Source organism: Neovison vison, chromosome 12 (genome assembly GCF_020171115.1).
Source record: "Neovison vison isolate M4711 chromosome 12, ASM_NN_V1, whole genome shotgun sequence".
NCBI classification, from domain to species: domain Eukaryota; kingdom Metazoa; phylum Chordata; class Mammalia; order Carnivora; family Mustelidae; genus Neogale; species Neogale vison.
In genome coordinates this window covers 98623898-98649046 of record NC_058102.1, presented here as the reverse complement: position 1 = coordinate 98649046, position 25149 = coordinate 98623898, and the positions used below count along the sequence as shown (strand labels likewise).

The 25149-nt window shown below is 36.6% G+C and overlaps 1 protein-coding gene and 1 pseudogene across 1 annotated transcript; one reads left to right on the top strand and one right to left on the bottom strand.

Moving 5' to 3' along the window:
- Positions 1-3999: 3999 nt before the first annotated feature.
- Positions 4000-5013, bottom strand: LOC122892007 (olfactory receptor 9K2-like). Its single transcript, XM_044228091.1, has one exon. It carries the CDS (start codon positions 4960-4962, stop codon positions 4000-4002), a length of 963 nt encoding a protein of 320 aa, XP_044084026.1. The 5' UTR covers positions 4963-5013.
- A 5588-nt stretch (positions 5014-10601) lies between these two features.
- Positions 10602-13683, top strand: LOC122892066 (annotated as a pseudogene).
- The last annotated feature ends 11466 nt before the right edge of the window (positions 13684-25149 follow it).

The window sequence follows — 25149 nt, the reverse complement described above, 5'->3', positions numbered from 1 at the left end:
TTGTCTTTTTCCCTCATTGTCTCTGGTAATCTTCTAGTTGGTTTACAGTTAGCTTTTTGCTTTCGTGGAACTACCAGCCCCTTCTTAATTGCTTATTACCTAGTGTGTATTGTGTTTAAGAGTCATTTATGCTAAAACTTTCCCACACTTCATTCCAAATAAAGCCAGTTCACTTTGGAGAGCTTTGGAACCCTCTGTTCTTATGGCCTGCCTTTCATTCTAGCTGAAACCTGTGTTCAAGCATTCTAGAACTGGAACAGGAGCAGTGGCCTAGTTCTCTTAGAGTGTCACTTTGGGTTTATGATCTTTAGCCCATGATCTTTTAAGCTTATTTCTCTTGGCAGAAAATCTCTATCTTTTGAAATGGAGCAAGTGGAATTGCAGGCCTGTAATTTTTGGCCTGTTCTGCCTGGTGTAGCTTCTACTCTATGAATAGGCCCTGGGTAGAGGAAGAGGTTTCTAGACATTTTAGCCACTCTTGCCTTGAATAGAGCTTCTAAATGTGGAGCTGGAGAAATAAGAAATGTTTTCAGCCCACTCCTCTCAAGGTGATATGGTAGCCCCTGAGTGGGATCTAGGTGAAGAGGAGCCTGTCTGCACTTGCCTGTGCACTTTCTATCACCCTAGGCTGAAAACTGGAGGGAGAGGGTGGGAGTGTGCTCTGGTTCAAATACAGATGTGTGCATATTCCTATTGGCTTTATTCACAATATCCCTGATTTTAGAACCTACACTGTATAGCACAGACATCCACCTTGAATGAAAAGGAAAATGAGAAGAGTAATTTCTAAACAGGAGTGAGAACAGAATATACCTGAATGCAATTCCTGTACCAATACAGAAATTTCTTGATACCAGGAAAGAAAAGAAAAAAGTCAGCACTGAAAAATTACTTTGCATATCTTCTGTGGTAAGGTTTATTAGCTTCTAGCTTAGCCTGAGGATTCTTTTAGGAGTCAGTTGGATGACACTGGATGTATATTCTTCTAGGGAATGATATATTCAGTGATCTTTCTTGGTGTCCCTCTCAGTGATATCCTGGTGTGTGTGTGTGTGTGTGTGTGTGAGAGAGAGAGAGAGAGAGAGAGAGAGACTGAGAGAGAGAGAGATGGAGAGATAGAGAACAAGAGTGAAAGCATGCTAATGTTTGATTTTATGTGTATATGTGCATCCAGTGGTGGTTTTGGTGGGGGGTACAGCATATGGTGCTTGTGGAGGAATGTTGTTCTCCCTTGACAGTCAATACCATTGTTAGGGTCTTTTTTCTTTTCTTCTTCTTTTTTTCTTTTTAAGGATTTTAGTTTTATTTATTTGACAGAGAGAGAGAGAGAGAGAGAGAGAGCGAGAGCACACAGGCAGGCAGAGGGGCAGGCAGAGGCAGAGGGAGAAGCAGGCTGCCTGCCGTGCAAGGAACACGATGTGGGACTCGATCCAAGGACGCTGGGATCATGATCCGAACCGAAGGCAGCCGCTTAACTGAATAAGCCACCCAGGTGTCCCAGGGTCTTTTTTTCTCATTTTCATGAAGGATTACTAGTATCCAATGGACAAAGATTTAAAGTGCTAGGAGCATCGTTCATTTAAGGTTTATTACACTATAGGACTTAGGTGTTGTCTGAGGGGTCTGCATTTTATTCCCAGGGGAGGATTGGTAAAATATGCCTCTTTCAACCCACACATATTTGTCCTTCATTTCAGGAAAGAAGACACAACCTTAGCAAGTGAGCATTTTTTTGGAAATCTTCATGAAGTTTTTCTACTTAGTGGGTCCCCTGTTTCCCCCATAATCTGTGTTTTTAGAAATGTGAAAGAAAGTGATGGCATTTTGTTTAAGTATGAGAGGGTTCTTAGAGAAAGACATAGGTAAAGAGATGAATAGATATCACATCTGATGATAAGATACTATTTTGTATTTAATTGGAGGCTCTATTACCTTTTGGGTCATTTTACAAACTTTTCCATTAGTTGTCACCAGAGGGAAAGGTAAAGATTGAAATGATAATGTAGTAGGCAGTTTCTCAAGCTCCTACGGAAATGAAAGCAGACACTTGGAGAGTTGAGGATGTGTCATGGCAGAGTGAAGGGAAAGGGGCAGAGAAAGTTTCTGTTTTCCTCTCTCAGACTTAACATCAATTGTGTAGAAAGCAGGAAGAATGGGCAAATCTGACAGCTCTGAAATATGTGGATTAAACAATTTTATGTGAAATTTATATAATCTAATCATTCAAGTAACTCTGAGATCTAGATACTGTTATGCACCCCATTTTACAGGAGGAAATAACAGCACAGAGACAGTATGTAACTTGCGCAAAGTCACATTGGCAAACCCAGAATTTGAAAACTCAGTCTGGCACCTGAGCCTATTTTCTTAACTCTGAAGTTAACCATGAACTATTATTACCCTTATGCTTTCTATCATTTATGAGGTGACATTGAGTCGGAGATGCTCAAACATTAGAAGTCATTATTTTTCTACCTCATTCTCTTTTTATCAACCATCCTGGTCAATATTCAGGTTACATTACCTGCCATTCTAAAGATAGTCTCTTCTTTACTCTCCCTAATAATTCTGCCCTTGGTAAAGCCATCATAACCTCTTACTTGGACAATCACACACATTACCATCTTCTCCTTGTGAACATTTATCTTCCACAAGCTACCAGTATGGTTTTTGTAAAATGCCAATTTGAACACAGCACTATCTTCCTAAAAATCTCCAATGCCTAACCTCTGTCTACAGAATTAAGGTCAGTTGCCTTGGCTTGACATAGAAGTTTGAATGATTTTCATTAGTTTCCTTTTAAAAAGCTAATCCTTCACTCATTGTCTTGTGCATAACAACCTTCATGAAGTTCACCATATAGTTATTTCTCCCTTTGTATAGAAGCCCATTTATTTCATGTTGCTTAATGCTATTTATTTATTTATTTATTTATTTATTTTAAAAGATTTTTATTTATCTCTTTGACAAAGATCACAACTAGGCAGAGAGGCAGGCAGAGAGAGAAGAAGGGAAGCCTTCTCCCCGCTGAGCAGAAAGCCCAACTCAGCGCTCAACGCCAAGATTCCGGGACCACGACCCGAGCCAAAGGCAGAGGTTCCAGCCCACTGAGCCACCAAGGTGCTGTCAATGCTATTTGTTTTTAAAAATGTGCTTTGGACAAGTTCCCTGATCATTAGGACCAGTCTCCTTAAGAGGTTGCCCTCTTTCTGTGTTTACAAATGTCTTTTGCAGTGGATTTACATATGGTATTTTAATTCTCTAGTTAGCTATTTCCCTCTTATTTCATGGTGAGCTAAGTACTGAAATTATTTATATGTAGGGAATGTTATAGGGCAAATAGTACACCAAAATTCAATAATTATCAATGTGATGAATTAATTCTCACTAAGCCATATATAACAAAAAATGAATTCCATTTATTTTTTGTTCATTTTCCTTACAGTTTTCTTGTGAAGAGAGAGGATTTTCAAGAATTGATCTAAGCCAGAGAAAACATTAAAGAAGTGTGTCAATCATTCAGCTTCTGGATAATTGAGCAACTAATGTGACACCCTTAGGATTTTGTATGCTCTAGAGCATATGTTTCTCTCATCCAGTACTCAAAAAGATTTCTTGGATCAATCTTATATTTTGTTCCATCTTATTTTATCAGATTTTGTTATATCACCAATTATATACCTTATATAACATTTGTTCCTAATTCAAGATAAACAATATATCTCAACATCATCCTCTGAGTGCCAGTAGCAATCTTGGAATATATTTTCCCTAAAGTCAAATTACATGGCAATCATGATCTTTACCCAAATGAAGACAAAGTACAGAGAAAGCCATTTCACTCTAAAATCAACAGGAAAAATCCACCCAATGTGCTCTTCAGCTCTAAGTACATGGGATTCAAAGGAATAAACTTTCTAAAATTAAATATTTCAAAATTGTGAGTGCTTTATGTTCATCAATACCTTCCAAAATTGTCATAATGTTCAGGCCTTTCAGTTATATCATTGTTAAGATAGACTTAAATAAAAATATTTTTTTCCCCAGAATCTTTCTCAGAGCTTCTTTGACATCCTTGTTTCTCAGGGAGTAAATCAAAGGATTCAACATAGGAGTGACTAAGGTGTAACATAAGGAAGCCACTTTACTCAGCTCAGGGAATCTGTCAGGGATGACATACATAAAAATGATGGCACCATACAGTACACTCACAACTCCTAGGTGAGAGCTGCAAGTAGAGAAGGCTTTCTTACGTCCCTCAGAGGAGCGCATCTTTAGAACTGTGGACACAATATACATATAGGACACAATAATGACAATTATGGTAGGCAAAATAATAATGCTGCATAAGAAAAAGGAAACTATCTTATGAAGGTAGAGATCAGAACAAGAAATCCTTTGAAGTGGACGGTAATCACAGTAGAAGTGGTCGATAGCTCGGGAAGCACAAAAGGACAAAGTGAACGTCACACTGGTCAAAAGAATCGAGCTGATGCAGCCACAAAAATAGGAACCAGCCACCAACTGAATGCAGAGACGAGTTGACATCTGGACAGAGTAGAGGAGTGGGTTGCAAATGGCAATGAAGCGGTCATAAGCCATGACTGCCAGGAGAAATGCCTCAGCCACAATGAACAAGGCAAAGAGGAAGAGCTGGGTCACACAGCCGGCAAAGGAGATGGACTTGCTCTCAGACCAGAAGTTGATCATAGCTTTGGGTGCAATAACAGAAGAATAAAAGAGATCAATGAAGGAGAGGTTGCCTAGGAAGAAATACATTGGTGTGTTCAGCCGGGGATCAGTCATAATAAGGGTCATCATCCCCACATTCCCTAGAAGGATCATGGCATACACAAGCAGAAAGAGCAGGAAGAGGAGAATGTGGAGTTCTGGGCGGACCCTGAAGCCTACAAGAATGAAGTCAGTCACTTCTGAGTGATTGCTTGTTCCCCTGTCACCCATGGCAGAAACCTGCTGAGAGGCACAAGGTAAAATGAACAAATGAAATCTGGGCTTTGTTTATAGTGACATAAATATTTTCTTTAATGTAGAATAAATTATTTACATCTTAATTAAATATTGCGTATAAAATAATTTTAATATCATGAAGAATCAGGAATTTGGATTAGCTAATACTAGTTCTATGAGGTGGTTATTCTATGAAGCAGTGAAAGATGTTAATGGGTTACTGTATTTAAATCATAATTTGGGGGACTCTTGGTGGCTCAGTAGGTTAAATGTGTCTTTGGCTCAGGTCATCATCTCAGGGTCCTAGGAAACCCTCATTGGTCTCTGCTCAGTGGAGATCCTGCCTTTCCCATTCCCTCTGCTCTTCCCTCCAAAAATAAAGAAATAAAATCTTAAAAAAATAAAAATAACAGCAATGTCAACAATAGCTGAACTGTGAGAAGAGTGGAGATGCCCTTCAACAGATGAATGGTTAAACATGTGGTCCATATACATAATGGAATATTCCTCAGCCAGAAGAAAGGATGAATACCTAGCTTTTGCATCAACATGGATGGGACTGGAGGAGATTATGCTAAGTGAAATAATCAGAGAAAGTGAAGTATCATATGGTTTCACTTCTTTGTGGAACATAAGAAATAGCACGAAGGACATTAGGAGAAGGAAGGGAAAAATGAAGGGGGGGAATCAGAAGGGGAGATGAATCATGAGAGACTATTGACTTGGAGAAACAAATTGAAGGTTTTAAAGGGGAAGTGGGTGGGGGAATGGGTTAGTCCAGTGCTGGGTATTAAGGAAGGCACATACTGCATGGAGGACTGGGTGTTACACAAAAACAATGAATCTTGGAACACTACATCAAAACCAATGAGGTACTGTGTGGTGACAGAAAGTAATAAAAAAAGTTAAAAATAGAAAAAGTATAAAAAGAAAAAATAAAATAAAAGAAAAATATAAAAAGAAAAAAGAAAAAATTAAAAAAATCAAAATTTGGCTGAATATATACCAAGTTGTAACATATTATTTTGTCTAATTTTAGTCACATTTTGAATATCTATTCTCAATATATTAAAGTTAAATAATCATCTTTACTTAAAATAAGAGTATTACATATAACCTAAAATATGAGCAATACACTTAATGAGTATAACAGTGTTGTAGCCATTATGATTGCCTCTCAGTGTTTGAATCATTAAACAACATTAACAAATATATAAGAAAATATTTTTACCTTTTTTGCCTCCATCTATTTAGTTTCCATTATCACACTGCCATTTTTGAAAATAGAATAAAAAATGAGACATTATTCTTAGGTTAAAATTAATAACATCAAAAAAATCCCTAAGCCTATATCACAGTTTCTAAAGCTCCTTCCAAATATATTTTCATTTACTCAAGTCATTGCTATTCCTCACAAATAAATTAAGTGTTATTGCTCCATTAGATATCTATATCTATAATCTGTATCTATAGATATATCTACAAATATATATATATATTTTTTCATTAGTAGTTATGTAGTTTAATATATTCCATATTTGGTTAGCCTTTTTCTTAGAAGCAGAGATAGAAGCTGATGAATATTCCAATCCTTATATGATAATGAATGACTTTTTTATCAAAGCTGCATCAGTTTGAGGACTTTCACTCTTTAGTCAGGGCAAGTAAACTTAAGGAATATATATATATATATATATATAGAGAGAGAGAGAGAGAGAGAAAGAGAGAGAGATCCTTTCTTGAATTCTATTCTGCCTTACATATCTTAAACTAAGGATAATGGGATAACTATGAATATTTAAGGACCATAACAACCTTGGGTCTCCAGAATCCATGATCACTTGGTAGAGTAGCAGCAGTGATTGTGATGGTCTTACTCATTTTACTTCTGACACTTTTCTTCAGGATTTTGCAACATTGAGGTTTTGCTCATCCACTGTGATGGATTCCACTGGGAGAGGAGTAATCCTAAAGGCAATTATGGAGACATAAGTGCAAGCTCAAGGGCTGTTGTCCATGAGGACTGCAGTAAGTTCAGATATAAGCAAATGATCTAATAATGGTCCAAATACAAGGGACTTTCCTTCTCTGGTTTTGCCTATCCTTTGGGAAATTTCTCTGGATTTTATTTTCCATATTGATAAGGAAAAACTTCTTGATAATTATCATAGTATACATATCAGTAGGCATAAGAAAACAGCTTTAAATGCTTGTGCTACATGAGATAATTTTTAGATAAATGAATATACTAAATCATGTAATAAATTATGTTTATTAGGCTTTGAAAAAAGTTAGAGGTTAACTTCAAATTATGAGTTACCTGTATTCCTGATATAGACATATTTCATGATGTGCAAATGCCCTTTAAGTCACAAAGTCAGCTAATTTTTGCTAATTCTTATGTTTACATGCTAAGTAGAAAATATAAGGGAAGAAATTATAATGTGAATTATAATTTGAATTATAATATTCAAAAATCATTTAAAAATCCTTAAGAATATTTATGAAAGATCATAATCTATATTTAAAAATTCTCAATAACTATGTGTGACTAAAAGACTACAGTAAAACCAGAAACTCATTACTTTAATAAAATTAATATTATAAGGATGCCATTTCCCCTAAATATATTCATAACTTAATTTTAATTCTATTTTTAGAAAATCCATTTTAATTAAAAATTATTCTTAGAATTTTTTTTTAATAAATTTTTTTATTTTTTATAAATATATATTTTTATCCCCAGGGATACAGGTCTGTGAATCAGCAGGTTTACACACTTCACAGCACTCACCAAAGCACATACCCTCCCCAATGTCCATAACCCCACCCCCTTCTTCCAACCCCCCTCCCCCCAGCAACCCTCAGTTTGTTTTGTGAGATTAAGAGTCATTTATGGTTTGTCTCCCTCCCAATCCCATCTTGTCTCATTTATTCTTCTCCTACCCACTTAAGCCCCCATGTTGCATCACCACTTCCTCATATCAGGGAGATCATATGATAGTTGTCTTTCTCCGCTTGACTTATTTCACTGAGCATGATACGCTCTAGTTCCATCCATGTTGTCACTGGCAAGATTTCATTTCTTTTGATGGCTGCATAGTATTCCATTGTGTATATATACCACGTCTTCTTTATCCATTCATCTATTGATGGGCACTTGGATTACTCTCTCCTAATTTGGCTATTGTAAATAATGTGCAATAAACTTGGGGGTGCATGTATCCTTTGAACCAGTGTTTTTGTATTTTTGGTTAAATAGCTAGTTGTGCGGGACGCCTGGGTGGCGCAGTTGGTTGGACGACTGCCTTCGGCTCAGGGCGTGATCCTGGAGTCCGGGGATCGAGTCCCACATCGGGCTCCCAGCTCCATGGGGAGTCTGCTTCGCTCTCTGACCTTCTCCTCGCTCATGCTCTCTCTCACTGTCTCTCTCTCTCAAATAAATAAATAAAATCTTTAAAAAAAAATAGCTAGTTGTGCAATTACTGGGTTATAGGGTAGTGCTATTTTTAACTTTGTGAGGAATCTCCATACTGTTTTCCACAGTGGCACCAGTTTGCATTCCCACCAACAGTACATGGGGGGTCCTTTTTCTCCACATCCTCATCAACACTTGTTTCTTGTTTTTGATTTTAGCCATTCTGACAGGTATGAGGTGATCGCATAGCTTACCATTGATTCTTGGAAAGACCAGTAAGATGTACAAAACCCTGGCAAATGTAACAATGGAAAAACAGCAAGATTAAATGACAAGTATCAGGAATGAAAAGGGGATGGCAGTACAGATACTCCTGACATTTAAAAAATATATGTAATTGAATCTTGAACAACATGGGTTTGAACGGCATGGGTCCACTTCAATGCAAATTTTTTTTTCTATAAATACAGTACGGTGCTGTAAGTGCCTCTTCCTTATGATTTTATTAATAATGTTTTCTTTTATTCAGCTTATTTTAGTGCAAAAGCAGCATATAATACATATAACAGACAAATGTTAACAAACTATATTATCAGTAAGGCTTCTGGTCAACAGCAAGTTATTAGTAGTTACAATTTTACAGAATCAAGAATTTTATGCAGATTTAAACTATATGGGAATTCTATGTTCCTAACCTGTGCCCAGGGGTTCAGCTGTATAATGATTTTTTTTAACCAAAAATAGATGATTTTTAAAAATAGGGGCACCTGGGTGTGTCAGTGGGTTAAACCTCTGCCTTCGGCTCAGGTCATGATCTCAGGTTCCTGGGATCGAGCCCCACATCGGGCTTTCTGCTCAGGCGGGAGCCTGTTTCCTCCTCTCTCTCTGCCTGCCTCTCTGCCTACTTGTGATCTCTCTCTCTCTGTCAAATAAATAAATTTAAAAAATCCAAAAAAAAATTTTAAGTAGATCAAGTTGATGTATAAAGGAGAAATATAAATTTTAAAATATCATCTATAGAAATTCAGTTTTAATAATAATCTTCCAATGAAGAAGGATTCTTTTCTAATTCACTTCACTAAAGTTTACTATCAAACATCAATGAAGAAACAAGATTGGGGAACCTAAATGACTCAGTTGCTTAAGCATCTAACTCTTGATTTCTACTCAGGTCATGATCTCAGGTTTATAGATTGAACCTCACATAGGGCTCTGTGCTCAGCAGGGAGTCTGTTTGAGATTCTCTTTCACTCTCTCTCCTTCCCCCACTCATGAGCATGCTCTCTCTCTTTCTAAAATAGATTAGCAAATCTTAAGAAAAGATCATTCTTATATAAACAAGAATCATCAAAAAGTCAGTATCTCCTAGCTGTATTTATGAGTCTGTCATTAGTCTCATATAGGAATTAAAACAAAATTATAGGTAAATCTGTCTCATAAGTTTAACTTCAAAAGTTTTAAAGTTTAGAAGCTGGATATGACATGGATTTCTTGACAAATTTAAGAAAACAATATCAACAAACTTTACAGGATACAAATTATAAAGGCATCAATCACATTTTAGTTTTGCATTTAAATAAAATTAGATTTTTTTCCAGAAGTTGAAGTCTGCTTTTATTTTTAAAGATCTCAAAAAAGACAGTTAACTCCTTAGTGACTTACTTGCTGTTGTAAAAGCTCATTTCGGTAGAAAGTTCATATTATCTTGAAAAGAACTTGTATCTTTCTTTTGAGATTAATTAATTTTACTGTTTTGAAGCAAAGTATTATTATAAAAATGAATATAAAATGATAAATGAAATTTAAGGAAGTGTCTTTTTCTTAATATGAAGAGTTAGACTTTAGTACTTTGAAATCACAAATGACATCTTGCAAACCATCTGTATGACAAGATAGAAAGACATAAGGACGTTTCAGACTTTGTTGTATTAATATTCACAGTAAACTTGAATATAAAATATTTCACCTTGAGTTCAAATTCCAGTTTGAACCCTATCCAGTTGTGTTACCTTAACCAGTTGTGTTACCTTAGGCACGTCAAATACCTCTCACCTTGAATTTTCTCATGTGTGTAAACTTAATAGGACTTAACTTGAAAGTATTGTGTCAACTATAAGGTTTTTTTTTTAAATATAAAGTATTATATGTGATGGTAGAGAAATAGTGGAAACTTTATCTGTTGACTTTTTATTATACTTTAAAGCAGAAATTTGCCATGGGTGACGAGGGCAGAGACAACCACTTAGAAGTGACTGATTTCATTCTTGTAGGCATCAGGGTCGGTCCAGAGCTCCACAGTCTCCTCTTCCTACTATTCCTGATTGTTTATGGGATGGTCCTTCTGGGGAACCTTAGCATGATTGGCACACACCAATGTATTTCTTCCTAGGAAATTTCTCCATCATTGACCTCTCCTGCTCCAAGGTTATTGTACCCAAAGTCATGGCCAGCATCCTGTCTCAAAAAAAGTCCATATATTTTGCAGATTGTGTGGGTCAGCTATTTCTTTATGCACTCCTTATGGTCTCAGAGGCTTTTGTCCTGGCAGCCATGGCCTATGAGCACTTCATCACCATGTACAACCCACTCCTCTACACTGTCCTTTGTATCCAGTTGGTGGCTGGTTGCTATCTCTGTGGCTGTCAGTTCCATCCTTCAAATCAGTGTAACCTTCTCAATGTCTTTCTGTGCTTCCCGAGTCATTGATCACTTCTACTGTGATTCCAACTCAATTGAGAAGATCTCCTGTTCCAACATCTTTAAGAATAAGATGGTGTCATTTAGTCTGGCTGTGCTCATTATTTTGCCCACAGTAGTCATTATTGTGGTATCTTTATTTTTTTTCCAATTTATTTATTTTCAGAAAAACAGTATTCATTATTTTTTTACCACACCCAGTGCTCCATGCAAGCCGTGCCCTCTATAATACCCACCACCTGGTACCCCAACCTCCCACCCCTCGCCAGACTGTTTTTCAGAGTCCATAGTCTCTCATGGTTCACCTCCCCTTCCAATTTACCCAAATTCCCTACTCCTCTCTAACGCCCCTTGTCCTCCATGCTATTTGTTATGCTCCACAAATAAGTGAAACCATATGATAATTGACTCTCTCTGCTTGACTGATTTCACTCAGCATCATCTCTTCCAGTCCCCTCCATGTTGCTACAAAAGTTGGGTATTCATCCTGTCTGATGGAGGCATAATACTCCATAGTGTATATGGACCACATCTTCCTTATCCATTCGTCCGTTGAAGGGCATCTTGGTTCTTTCCATAGTTTGGCGACTGTGGCCATTGCTGCTATAAACATTGGGGTACAGATGGACCTTCTTTTCACGACATCTGTGTCTTTGGGGTAAATACCCAGGAGTGCAATTGCAGGGTCGTAGGGAAGCTCTATTTTTAATTTCTTGAGGAATCTCCACACTGTTCTCCAAAGAGGCTGCACCAACTTGCATTCCCACCAACAGTGGAAGAGGGTTCCCCTTTCTCCACATCCTCTCCAACACACGTTGTTTCCTGTTTTGTTAATTTTGGCCATTCTAACTGGTGTAAGGTGATATCTCAATGTGGTTTTAATTTGAATCTCCCTGAGGGCTAATGATGATGAGCATTTTTTCATGTGTCTGATAGCCATTTGTATGTCTTGATTGGAGAAGTGTCTGTTCATATCTTCTGCCCATTTTTTGATGTGTTTGTCTGTTTCATGTGGGTTGAGTTTGAGGAGTTCATTATAGATCCTGGATATCAACCTTTTGTCTGTACTGTCATTTGCAAATATCTTCTCCCCCATTCCGTGGGTTGCCTCTTTGTTTTTTTTTTTTTGACTGTTTCCTTTGCTGTGCAGAAGCTTTTGATTTTGATGAAGTCCCAGAAGTTTATTTTCGCTTTTGTTTCCTTTGCCTTTGGAGACGTATCTTGAAAGAAGTTGCTGTGGCTGATATCAAAGAGATTACTGCCTATGTTCTCCTCTAAGATTCTGATGGATTCCTGTCTCACGTTGAGGTCTCTTATCCATTTTGAGTTGACCTTTGTGTACGGTGTAAGAGAATGGTCGAGTTTCATTCTTCTACATATAGCTGTCCAGTTTTCCCAGCACCATTTATTGAAGAGACTGTCTTTTTTCCACTGTATATTTTTTCCTGTTTTGTCGAAGATTAATTGACCATAGAGTTGAGGGTCCATATCAGGGCTCTCTACTCTGTTCCACTGGTCTATGTGTCTGTTTTTATGAAAGACCCACAGCAAATATCATCCTCAATGGAAAAAGCTTGCAGCCTTCCCATTGAGATCAGGAACAAGACAAGGATGCCCACCTTCACCACTCTTGTTTAACATAGTATTAGAAGTCCTAGCAACAGCAATCAGACAACAGAGAGAAATAAAAGGTATCCAAATTGGTAATGAAGAAGTCAAACTCTCTCTCTTCGCAGATGACATGATTCTTTATATGGAAAACCCAAAAGACTCCACCCCCAAACTACTAGAACTCATAGAGCAATTCAGCAGCGTGGCAGGATACAAAGTCAATGTGCACAAATCAGTGGCTTTCTTATACACTAACAATGGAAATACAGAAAGGGAAATTAGAGAATCGATTCCATTTACTATAGCACCAAGAACCATAAGATACCTGGGAATAAACCCAACTAAAGAGGTAAAGGATCTGTACTTGAGGAACTATAGAACACTCATGAAAGAAATTGAAGAAGACACAAAAAGATGGAAGACCATTCCATGCTCTTGGATCGGAAGAATAAACATTGTTAAAATGTCTATACTGCCTAGAGCAATCTATACTTTTAATGCCATTCCGATCAAAATTCCACCGGCATTCTTCAAAGAGCTGGAGCAAATAATCCTAAAATTTGTATGGAATCAGAAGAGACCCTGAATCGCTAAGGAAATATTGAAAAACAAAAATAAAGCTGGCGGCATCACCTTACCTGATTTCAAGCTTTATTACAAAGCTGTGATCACCAAGAGAGCATGGTACTGGCATTATTGTGGTAACTTATATGCACATTGTGTCTGCAGTCTTAAAAATCCACTTCAGTGAAGGGAGGAAGAAAGCCTTCTCCACTTGCAGCTCCCACCTGGGAGTTGTAAGTTTGCTCTATGGGACTGTCTCCTTTGTCTACCTCACACCTCCAAGTAACCCTGAACTTTGTAAAGTGACTTCAGTATGTTACATTTTGTTCACACCTATGCTGAACCCCTGAATCTACTCTCTAAGAAACAAGGATATTAAAGATGCCATGAGAAAAGTCCTATGGAAGAAAAAAGTTGTACTTTAAATCTGCTTCCACATGTTCTGTTCTTGTACCAGCTGATTTTATCTTCTTGATCTTTTAGATTCAGGCATTTTAAAGTTCAGGTTTATTTGAAAAAGAAAACCCCACCCATTCAAAGAAAAATGCTCCTTAATAGTTTTATTCCACAGCATTAATAACATCCTGTAAAGAAAGCTCCAAATAACATATTCACTTTTCCTCAAGGCAATGTTAAATCTGAAAATTCTGGATACTATGAAAATATGCTGCATTTCTATAAGGGTTATGTAATTCTCACTCTGCAGGCAATAATATGTTATGCGAATGGAGAAGTATAGAATTGTATAGTTTTGCTTCCCTGTGTGTGTAAGTAAAATAGAGATGCAGAAAATACCTAGCATAATTATTAACTTAGAAACTGTGTAACCCAATTGTTTGTACGCTAATGATAGTTAGTATAAATGACAGTGGTGTGCTTTGTTTCCCATGTCAGGCAAAAGATAAAAGAGCATGTGGATATAATGAGGAGGAAAGGGAAAGGTAGAATAACCAGTGATCTTTGCTGAATTAATAGGCCAAAAAATAAATGTGAAAATTGCATTGATTTTGTAAGTTAAGATATTTTATTCAAATTTCTTTGAATGACAGAGTCATGCCTACTTTGCTGTCATACCATGAAAATAATTTAGGATATTTACAATATTTTACAACTCATGCTCTCTATGTTTTGGATGACACAAATTATTCATAGTGAATATGCAGTTACTGAAGGCACCATATTCAAATGAAGAGAGCTTGAGAATCTCAGTGAAAAATATCACAAGGCTTACAATAACCTTCATGAATAGTTGAATTATATATATGTGCAAGCATGTGTTATGTTTGTGTGTGTATGAGTGTGTTTTTTAGTTTGGTTAAGGAGTAATAGAATTGTTATTAGTGCTAAGCATCAAATGCCAATTGAGAGAAGAGTGGTTAATGCAGCAGCAACCCACAGATTTGACAGGTATCAAGGGAAGCCAAGTTCTAGAGAAAGTTATAACAAGTCACTGTTTTTACAAGTGCTCTAAGTGCAAAAATGAAACAGGGCTTCAGTGAAACAGTTAATGCTTAAGCCCAAACAAAATCAAATGTGGAAAAAGCTAAACCTAAGAAATAAGGTACAGTGATCAGTTTTGTCGATGTACTTGGCATTGTGAAAACCCAAAACATGGGTATCTGATTAAGCCTTCTTTTTTTCAGTTTTTGTTTAGATAGCAAAGCTTTCTTTGATGAATGCACAAGGCATTCATTTTGTGGGTTAATGTTTACTAGGGTTCAAGATTTAATTAATGATTATTTAAGAGATAAAGAGATCAGCAAAATGATTTTTAAAAAAAAGTAAGGTTATGTTTATCTCCTCCTCCCTAAACCTGTGGATCTACCATTATAGTTGATACTCAGAGGTAACCATTTAATTATACTTGAGAAAAACATTATTTGAGAGCAAAATAAATATCCTATTTGGCTTGGGAAAGTGATCATTGTCCTGTTTTATTATTAGTCTGGAAAATACCCTTTTAAGTTTAGGTTTTACATATTTCCATTGGATGCCCATTACTGTTAGAGTGTCACTATGTTGTAGAGCTAACAAGTGCAGGTTACTAAGAACTGTTAAGAAAAGGCAATAGAATACTGGATAAGAATATGGCCTAGATTCTTTTGCTTTAGTTTTTGTCTGGTTGATTCATATTTCCTGTTTTGTAGCCTTAGCAGATAAAAGTATTCCAGTGCAAAACCTCAGAAGTGGCATTGCTGAAACTACTTTAAATGTTTGAAAATCTGGAAAAGTTGAAAACCAAGTCAGAATACTTCCAAAGGTGCTCAATAAGGTCTCTATAATTTTCTTTCAATTGCCATAAACACTTCGGTAACTTTTTTCTCTGGGTATCCTTTGAAAAGTAGTGCCGAATTTATATCTTCATATATCAAGATGCCATTGGAACATCTCAATGTCTTACCAACCTTCTGTTGGCTTTCATTGACAAAGTCTTTTTATTTTTTTAAATGATGCATGGATTGTTTATGAAACACTGCTACATCCAAGAGACTTTGAAGATTACATTCTGCAACATAGACATCACAAGTTGTTATTTAGGGGTGACTTTAAAATTGTACACAAAAATCCACATGAAGAAATCTTTTAATAGTGATACCATTTCAAGAAGCTGAAGATTGAACTCGCTTTCTCAAACACGATTAACTTATTTGTTGTTTTGTACTGCAGGATTCATCTTTCTTGATTAACGTTCTTAGTTTGGATATGCACGTATATTAATTGCCCTATAACATCATGTATTGCATTTTGTCTTTAAATTTTATGTATTGTTGATAGTTACCTAATATTTAGTGTAATGATCCAGAACTTTGGTGAAGGCATTTATAATAATATTTTCTATTGCCAGGATGTTAATATTCTCTGACTCTGATAGTTGTAAATGGTAATTAAGCACTGAATTGAAATTTCACTAACATAGGTTAAAATGACTACATTAAGCATCTGTGGACAAGTACCCAGAGCTTGCTTCAGTGTCTTTTCCTTAAGATAATTTCAACTTCTTATTATGAGATTTTACCTTTTTATGGTGATTGGAGAAGCTGAACTGATTAGATATTGCAAAATGTTGTAATGTTGAATTGATATTGGATTGTTTGTTACACTTATTCTTGTATGTTGAATAGAAGATGTCATTTTGTCCAATCCCCTGAAAGCAATGTAGGTCATAAAATCAATAAAAGTTTTGAATATGTGTAAGCTATTATTCAGGAGATCTCAGTGAGGACAAAGAAATTACTTGTGAAGCCTGGAGAGGGAGAGGAACAAGGAAGAGATGGGATAAGAAAAAAGCAATATATCCTCAAATTGAAAACATAAAAAAAGGAATTAGTTTCAAAGTAATTTCTTGATTATTTCAATTCTATAAACAAACAAAAACTGAAAACAGGAACTTTAACCAAAGACTGATTTTCTATTTGTTCATTTTTATGAGATATGGCTTCTAGGCTTTTGAAATAGTTTACTTTTTGCTTACCAACATTTAAAAAATCATCTATTTATTTACATTGGCACTGGCATCAGTTTCTTCAACTGAATATATAATATAAAATATAATATATATAATATAATAAAATATAATATAATACTTAGGTTTCTTTTGTGGTAACTTACATAATTAACTTTGGATGACTTAAGCAAAAGCTAAATAATTAGACATGTAAATTTTGTTTGGTTCGGTCTGCATATCCACAATCGTAAGCCTGGAAAGGGTGAGTTGTTTAGTCAGCATTTCAGGAAATTAGGTGTGGGAAATCGACAAAGAATTTCTTTCTTTTTTTTTTTTAAAGAATTTATTTATTTATTTGACAGAGAGAAATCACAAGTAGGCAGAGAGGCAGGCAGAGAGAGGAGGGAAGCAGGCTCCCCGCTGAGCAGAGAGCCCTATGTGGGGCTCAATCCCAGGACCCTGAGATCATGACCTGAGCCCACGGCAGAGGCTTTAACCCACTGAGCCACCCAGGTGCCCCTCGACAAAGAATTTCTAAATAAGATCTAAATTTGTTTAATGCCATGCTATTGGAAATATTTACTTCACAAAAGTTCAGTGGTAGAGGGAGTGGCATTTAACTTTAATGTCTCACATCAACATACTTAGAGAGAACTATCAAGATGTTTTGGAAGCTAAGGGTTGTTGCTCTTGTCACTGAGGAAGGGAAGATTTTCTGATACCTCAGGGGCACCTAACCCAGGTGTATGAGACCAGAACATCAATGGTTAATCCTCCTCAGCATCACTGTCTCCTAAAGAGATTAAATTTAAGTTTTCTCAGTGTTATTAGTGTCCCAACTTCTTTAGAGCCATCCATTATTAATTTGTGTGTTGTACTTATCAATCCAGCAAACCGTTAGACTATTTGCATGAATCAGCACATTAATTTAAAAATCTCTGGTAAGTACAAATTCTACCCAGTATCTATCTCACCACTAAAAGAGCCCTCAAAATTCATTCATTTCAACATACTTTGCATTTGTCCAGGATGTATTCAAAAAACAGTCAAATTTTAAAGCCAGTCTTTTACAAATTCTGCCTCTGCTTTGGAGTGCTATTCCTCTCTCAGCATGCTGGGTTCTGATTCTGGTAACTGCACTCATGAAAACTAGGAGTAGGATGGATATAAAGGGAATTTAGCTTCTTCTTTCAAGAAATGTCCTCAGGAGTCCTAGCGTCTTAGAGCAGGTAGAAAAGAGCTCCAACAGGGAAATGAGGGGTTTGTTTCCTATGAAAATGTAGTTGGGATAGGGTGTCAAAAATATCAGGATATTCAAATTGTTGCAAATAATCTACATACCCAGATGTCCAGGGTTTATTCATGTAAGAGTTGTCAGAGGTATGAATGGAGATATTTTGTAATCAACAAAACCAAAAAATCATACTCTGGGGTTTAAGTTTTCTACTATTTTAATCTCTGCAGCTTGAAATATGAGATTATCTTGAATGGTGACAGAAATTTCCTATATACTGTCTTGGTAATCATAGCTTTGTAGTAAAGCTTGGAATCAGGTAACGTGATGTCCCCAGTTTTATTTTTGTTTTTCAACATTTCCTTAGCAATTGAGGTCTCTTCTGATTCCATACAAATTTTAGGATTATTTGCTCCAGCTCTTTGAAAAATACCGGTGGAATTTTGATCGGAATGGCATGAAAAGTATAGATTGCTCTAGGCAGTATAGACATTTTAACAATGTTTATTCTTCCAATCTAAGAGCATGAATGGTCTTCCATCTTTTTGTGTCTTCTTCAATTTCTTTCATGAGTGTTCTGTAGTTCCTCCAGTACAGTTCCCTTTACCTCCTTGGTTAGGTTTGTTCCCAGGTATCTTATGGTTCTTGGTGCTATAGTAAATGGAATCGATTCTCTAATTTCCCTTTCTGCATTTTCATTGTTAGTGTATAAGAAAGCCACTGATTTCTGTACATTGACTTTGGATCCTGCCATGTTGCTGAATTGTTATATGAGTTCTAGTAGTTTGGGGGTGGAGTCTTTTGGGTTTTCCATATAAAGAATCATGTCATCTGAGAAGAGAGAGAGTTTGACTTCTTCATTGCCAGTTTGGATACCTTTTATTTCTCTTTGTTGTCTGATTGATAATGCTAGGATTTCTAATACTATGTTGAACAATATAGTACATTGCATGTTTGTTACAATGCAACTGCACAGTGTGGATTTTTGACCTCATCATGTTACTGACATCCACAAAAGCTCTGAAAGGAGTATTTGGTGAATTCATCTGAATTGAGAGCCCAGATTCTCTCTCCAAGGCCATGCTGTATCTTCACTGAAGGAACAGTCCCTCAAAGCAGCCACTCAGAGAAACAGGTATGGTCTCCTCAGATGTTACTAATCTTACTACCCCTGAAAATGGGCAGAGTGAAGTTCAACGAAGGCAAAATTAATTAGAAAGTCACAATTGACAGTACATTTTAATGATTAAGAAATTGCTCAGAAAAATTTTATATATCAGAGGCAAGGCGTAGTTTGTTAATTTTTCAATGATCTCAGAAATTTGCCAGATACAGAATCTCCATTATTCAACTCCATTTAAAGAAACAAACAAGCAAGCAAACAAATGGTTCATGAACTTTTCCTCCTTATTTCGTTATGAACACATGTGTCTATGTTAATGTGATATAAGATGTGTTGAATTTCGGGGTGCCTGGGTGACTCTCATGGTTAAGCATCTGCCTTTGGCTTAGGCCATGATCCTAGGGTCCTGGGATCGAGCCTGCATCTGGCTCCCTGCTTGGCGGGAGGCCTGCTTTTCCTTTCCCACTCCCCCTGCTTGTGTTCCTGCTCTTGCTATCACTCTCTTGTCAAATAAATTTAAAAAGAAAATTAAAAAAATCTTTTTTTTTCTTTTCATTTATTTATTTTCAGCATAACAGTATCATTATTTTTTCACCACACCCAGTGTTCCATGCAATCCATGCCCTCTATAATACCCACCACCTGGTACCCCGACCTCCCCACAACCCGCCACTTCAAACGCCTCAGATTGTTTTTCAGAGCTTAAGAATAAAGATGGATGTACAATTGCACTCCTGGGTATTTACCCCAAGGATACAGATGTCGTGAAAAGAAGGGCCATCTGTACCCCAATGTTTATAGCAGCAATGGCCACGGTCGCCAAACTATGGAAAGAACCAAAATGCCCTTCAATGGACAAATGGATAAGGAAGATGTGGTCCATATACACTATGGAGTATTATGCCTCCATCAGAAAGGATGAATACCCAACTTTTGTAGCAACATGGAGGGGACTGGAAGAGATGATGCTGAGTGAAATCAGTCAAGCAGAGAGAGTCAATTATCATATGGTTTCACTTATTTGTGGAGCATAACAAATAGCATGGAGGACATGGGGAGTTAGAGAGGAGAAGGGAGTTGGGGTCAATTGGAAGGGGAGGTGAATCATGAGAGACTATGGACTCTGAAAAACAATCTGAGGGGTTTGAAGTGGCAGGGGGTGTGGGAGGTTAGGGTACCAGGTGGTGGGTATTATAGAGGGCACGGATTGCATGGAGCACTGGGTGTGGTGAACAAATAATACTGTTATGCTGAAAATAAATAAATTAATAAAAAAAGAAATAAATGATATAGAAACAAACAAACAAAAAGCAGTAGAACAGATCAAAGAAACTAGGACATGGTTCTTTGAAGGAATTGATAAAATTGATAACCCCTTAGCCAGACTTACCAGAAAGAGAAGAGAAAAGACCAAAATGAATAAATTATGAATGAGAGGGGAGAGATTACAACCAACCCCACAGAATATATAAATAACTATGAGAATATTATGAACACTTACATGCCAAAAAATTGGGCAATCTGGAAGAAATGCATAAATTCCTAGAAATATGTATACTAGAGGAAGAAATAGGAAATTTAAGTAGACCCATAACCAGCAAAGAAATTGAATCAGTAATCAAGCAGTTCCCAACAAATAAAAGTCCAGGGCCAGATGACTTCACAGGGGGATTCTACCAAACATTTAAAGAAAAGTTTCTTCCCAAATTGTTCAGCCCCCCCAAAAAAATAGAAATGGAAGAAAAAATCCCAAACTCATTTTACTAGGTCAGCATTACCTCGGGTCCAAACCAGACAGAGATCCTATTAAAAAGGAGAATCTTGGAGGAGAACATAGGCAGTAATCTCTTTGATATCAGCCACAGCAACTTCTTTCAAATTACGTCTCCAAAGGCAAAGGAAACAAAAGCGAAAATAAACTTCTGGGACTTCATCAAAATCAAAAGCTTCTGCACAGCAAAGGAAACAGTCAAAAAATCAAAGAGGCAACCCACGGAATGGGGGAGAAGATATTTGCAAATGACAGTACAGACAAAAGGTTGATATCCAGGATCTATAATGAACTCCTCAAACTCAACCCACACGAAACAGACAAACACATCAAAAAATGGGCAGAAGATATGAACAGACACTTCTCCAATCAAGACATACAAATGGCTATCAGACACATGAAAAAATGCTCATCATCATTAGCCCTCAGGGAGATTCAAATTAAAACCACATTGAGATATCACCTTACACCAGTTAGAATGGCCAAAATTAACAAAACAGGAAACAACATGTGTTGGAGAGGATGTGGAGAAAGGGGAACCCTCTTACACTGTTGGTGGGAATGCAGGTTGGTGCAGCCTCTTTGGAGAACAGTGTGGAGATTCCTCAAGAAATTAAAAATAGAGCTTCCCTACGACCCTGCAATTGCACTCCTGGGTACTTACCCCAAAGATACAGATGTCGTGAAAAGAAGGGCCATCTGTACCCCAATGTTTATAGCAGCAATGGCCACAGTCGCCAAACTATGGAAAGAACCAAGATGCCCTTCAACGGATGAATGGATAAGGAAGATGTGGTCCATATACACTATGGAGTATTATGCCTCCATCAGAAAGGATGAATACCCAACTTTTGTAGCAACATGGAGGGGACTGGAAGAGATGATGCTGAGTGAAATCAGTCAAGCAGAGAGAGTCAATTATCATATGGTTTCACTTATTTGTGGAGCATAACCAATAGCATGGAGGACAAGGGGCGTTAGAGAGGAGTAGGGAATTTGGGTAAATTGGAAGGGGAGGTGAACCATAAGAGGCTATGGACTCTGAAAAACAGTCTGAGGGGTTTGAAGTGGCGGGGGGGTGGGAGGTTGGGGTACCAGGTGGTGGTTATTATAGAGGGCACGGCTTGCATGGAGCACTGGGTGTGGTGAAAAAATAATGAATACTGTTTTTCTGAAAATAAATAAATTGGAAAAAAAAAGGAGAATTTCAGGCCAACATCCCTGATGAAGATGGATACAAAAATTCTCAGCAAGATACTAGCAAATAAAATCAAAGATTACATTGAAAGAATTATTCATCACAATCAAGGGATTAATTCCTGAGCTTCAAGGGTGGTTCAATATTTTCAAATCAATCAATGTGATACAATGCATTAATAAAGAAATGATAAGAACCATATGATCCTCTCAATAGATGCAGAAAAAGTATTTGACAAAGTACAGCATGCATTCTTGATAAAAACCCTCAACAAAGTAGGGATGGATAGAACATACCTCTACATCATAAAGACCATATATGAAAGACACACAGCTAATATCATCCTCAGCACAGTACAATTGAGAGATTTTCCTCTACAGTCAGAAACAAGATAGGGATGCCCACTATGACCATTTTTTGAAGATTGTATTTATTTATTTGAGAGAGACTGTGTGAGAGATAGAGGGCCTGGGCAGAGGGAGAGGGAGAAGCAGACTTCCTGTTGAGCAGGGAGCTAAGTGAAATAAGTCCCTCAGAGAAGGACAAATATCATATGATATCACTCATATGTGGAATTTAAGATACAGAACAAATGAGCAAAGGGGGAAAAAAGAGAGCTAGATGCAAACCAGGAAACAGACCCTTAACTATAGAGAACAAACTGATGCCTACCAAAGAGGAGGTGGGTGGGTGATTGGGTGAAATAGGTGATGGGGATTAAGAAGTATGCTTGTTGTGATGAGCACAGGGTGATACAGGGAAGTATTGAGTCACTGTACTGTATACCTGAAACTAATATTACACTGTATGTTAACTAACTGGAATTTAAATAAATTTTTTTTACAAAACCCCCCAAAAAAACCCAAAAACAAAAAAAGAAAGGAATGAAATGATTAAAATAACATTGTAGAAAAACAAATCTGGAAACTTAAATAATATGAACATTCAGGAGAAGAAGATAATTATATAGTTTTTGTTTTTGTCATATTCAAGTTAAGGTGAGGGGTTCCAAATCTGGACAATGACATTTCTTAAAAGGATGAACTTGATGATGATTTTAAGAACTGGATTAAAAATATATTCCTGTATAATAGAAAATATTGTGCTATTATTTATAGTAATTTTATAATTAGGATAAGAGCTCCTTAAAAGCTGTCACCATTAGTTAATGCAGACTCTGTGTGTGTGTGTGTGTGCATGTCTGTGTGTTGAGAGGGAGGCAGAGAATGGGGGCTATGCCTGATTGTTTGATAGATGGGAGTGAGCACATGAGAGTAACATCTTTTCATCTTTTGCACAGGTTTATTATCTCATCACTAATATTGCCATCAGGATGACTTCTTGGTTTTATCCTATGCAACCTAAATTTTTTTTCATGATTTTTCTCAATGGTCATCATGTCAATACGAAGTCTTAGATGGATGAAAATACATTACTTTGGGGGAAACAATTAGTCTTTGTTTTCTTCTTCTCTTTCATATTCATTTCAGTGCCATGAAATCAGTATTAAACAGGGATGGGGGCAAGAGTGGTGGGCATGATGCTGTTCAAAATGCTAATAGGACATCTAGCTACATCCCTGGGTTTTAAATTCTATAGAATGAAATTCATATTAAGGTTACATATTGATATAGTGGTAAGTGAAAACATGATGGTAAGAGTTTAGACATATTGATGATGGTATTATTAAGTAATTCCTGTACAGAAGTGAAAATAAAGAGGTAGGAAAGATACCCAGGTCAATAAAATAGGCATGAATAACAATAGAGAGTCATGAAACTCCAAGATCTATCCAGGCAGTGGGAGTAGTGTAAGTTGGGTACAAATTGAAGGAGATGAAGGGGTCAGACTTGAAGTTGGAAATACCTGTTATGGAGCCAGATTATAAGAAGTTTATAAGTAGCTTAGATTGTGAAAAGCTCATTGAATTGTCTGGATTCTCTGCTTTATGAATTAGGACCACAAAATTTGGCTTACACATATGAGTGGTTTCTGAGATGATAATTTAGTCTATCCACAGACAAAATGACTAATGCAGAGAAGGTTATTTTACATATTAATTTTGTAGTTATGTATACATAAGAGTTGGAATATATTTGATAATTTACCCTGATATCTTCTTAGATTTTTAAGAAGATTTTATTTATTTATTTATTTGAGAGAGAGAAAGAGAGCACACGAGAGTGAGAAAGCAGGGAGAGCAGCAGAGGGAGGACAAGAAGACTTCATGCTGAGCACAGAACCCAGTGTGGGGCTGGATCCCAAGGTCCTGAGATCATGATCTGAGCTGAAATGAAGAGTCCAACACTTAACCGACTGATCCACCCCTCTTCTTAGATTTTTTAAAGGTATTTGATGACTCCAGAAAGATGAAAAGTGAATTGAAATCTTTTCAGAGTAAAGTAATATTCAGAAGATTACCATATAGTATATCTTTATTTTAATGAGCCATTTTAGAGTCTTTGTGAAAAAGAGGCTGGATTTACAGTGATTTAACAAGTATAAACAGATCTTCATAAACCTGTAGGGAGTCTTTCTCAAGCAATTTTGAATTATTTCTGCCCCAAAATTATGTCAGTGGAAACTTAGAAGGTTATAGGACATAACCTCTGTATGTCCAAAAACATGAAGAACCCACTAACATCAGAGGATCCCCAAATATATTTGAATGGATTTTAATAACATAGTAACATAGGCTAAAGCCAACAGTCTAAAATTTAAGAAAAGGCTAAGTATAAAATACTGCAAACTGGGAAGGAAGAGTTGAAAATGTAGAAGAAGGTGTAGAAAAAAATCTACAGAACAAGAAAAGGGAAAAGCTTAGGAGCAATTCACATAAAGTCAAAACAGAACAAAACAAAACAAAAGGTTTCTTTTGACCGCAAGATTATTAAGAGGCAATATGTGAAACAAAAACTTTCAGTCTTATATGACTTAAAGAAGTGTAAGTCATAAGTAATTAGGGAGCTATATTTAAAAGGGATAGATTATATACAGCCTGATGTCAAAAGTTGGCAATAGATTGTTTGGCAGATATCCTAGCAAGATAGACATTGTTTAATTGCTCCTGAAGGGAGATCTGAAAAAAAAAAAAAAAAGACACTGAATCCAGAAATGAGA

Excerpts from the sequence above, each read along its gene's own strand:
- LOC122892007 (XM_044228091.1), bottom strand. The coding sequence starts at position 4,962 with ATGGGTGACAGGGGAACAAGCAATCACTCAGAAGTGACTGACTTCATT.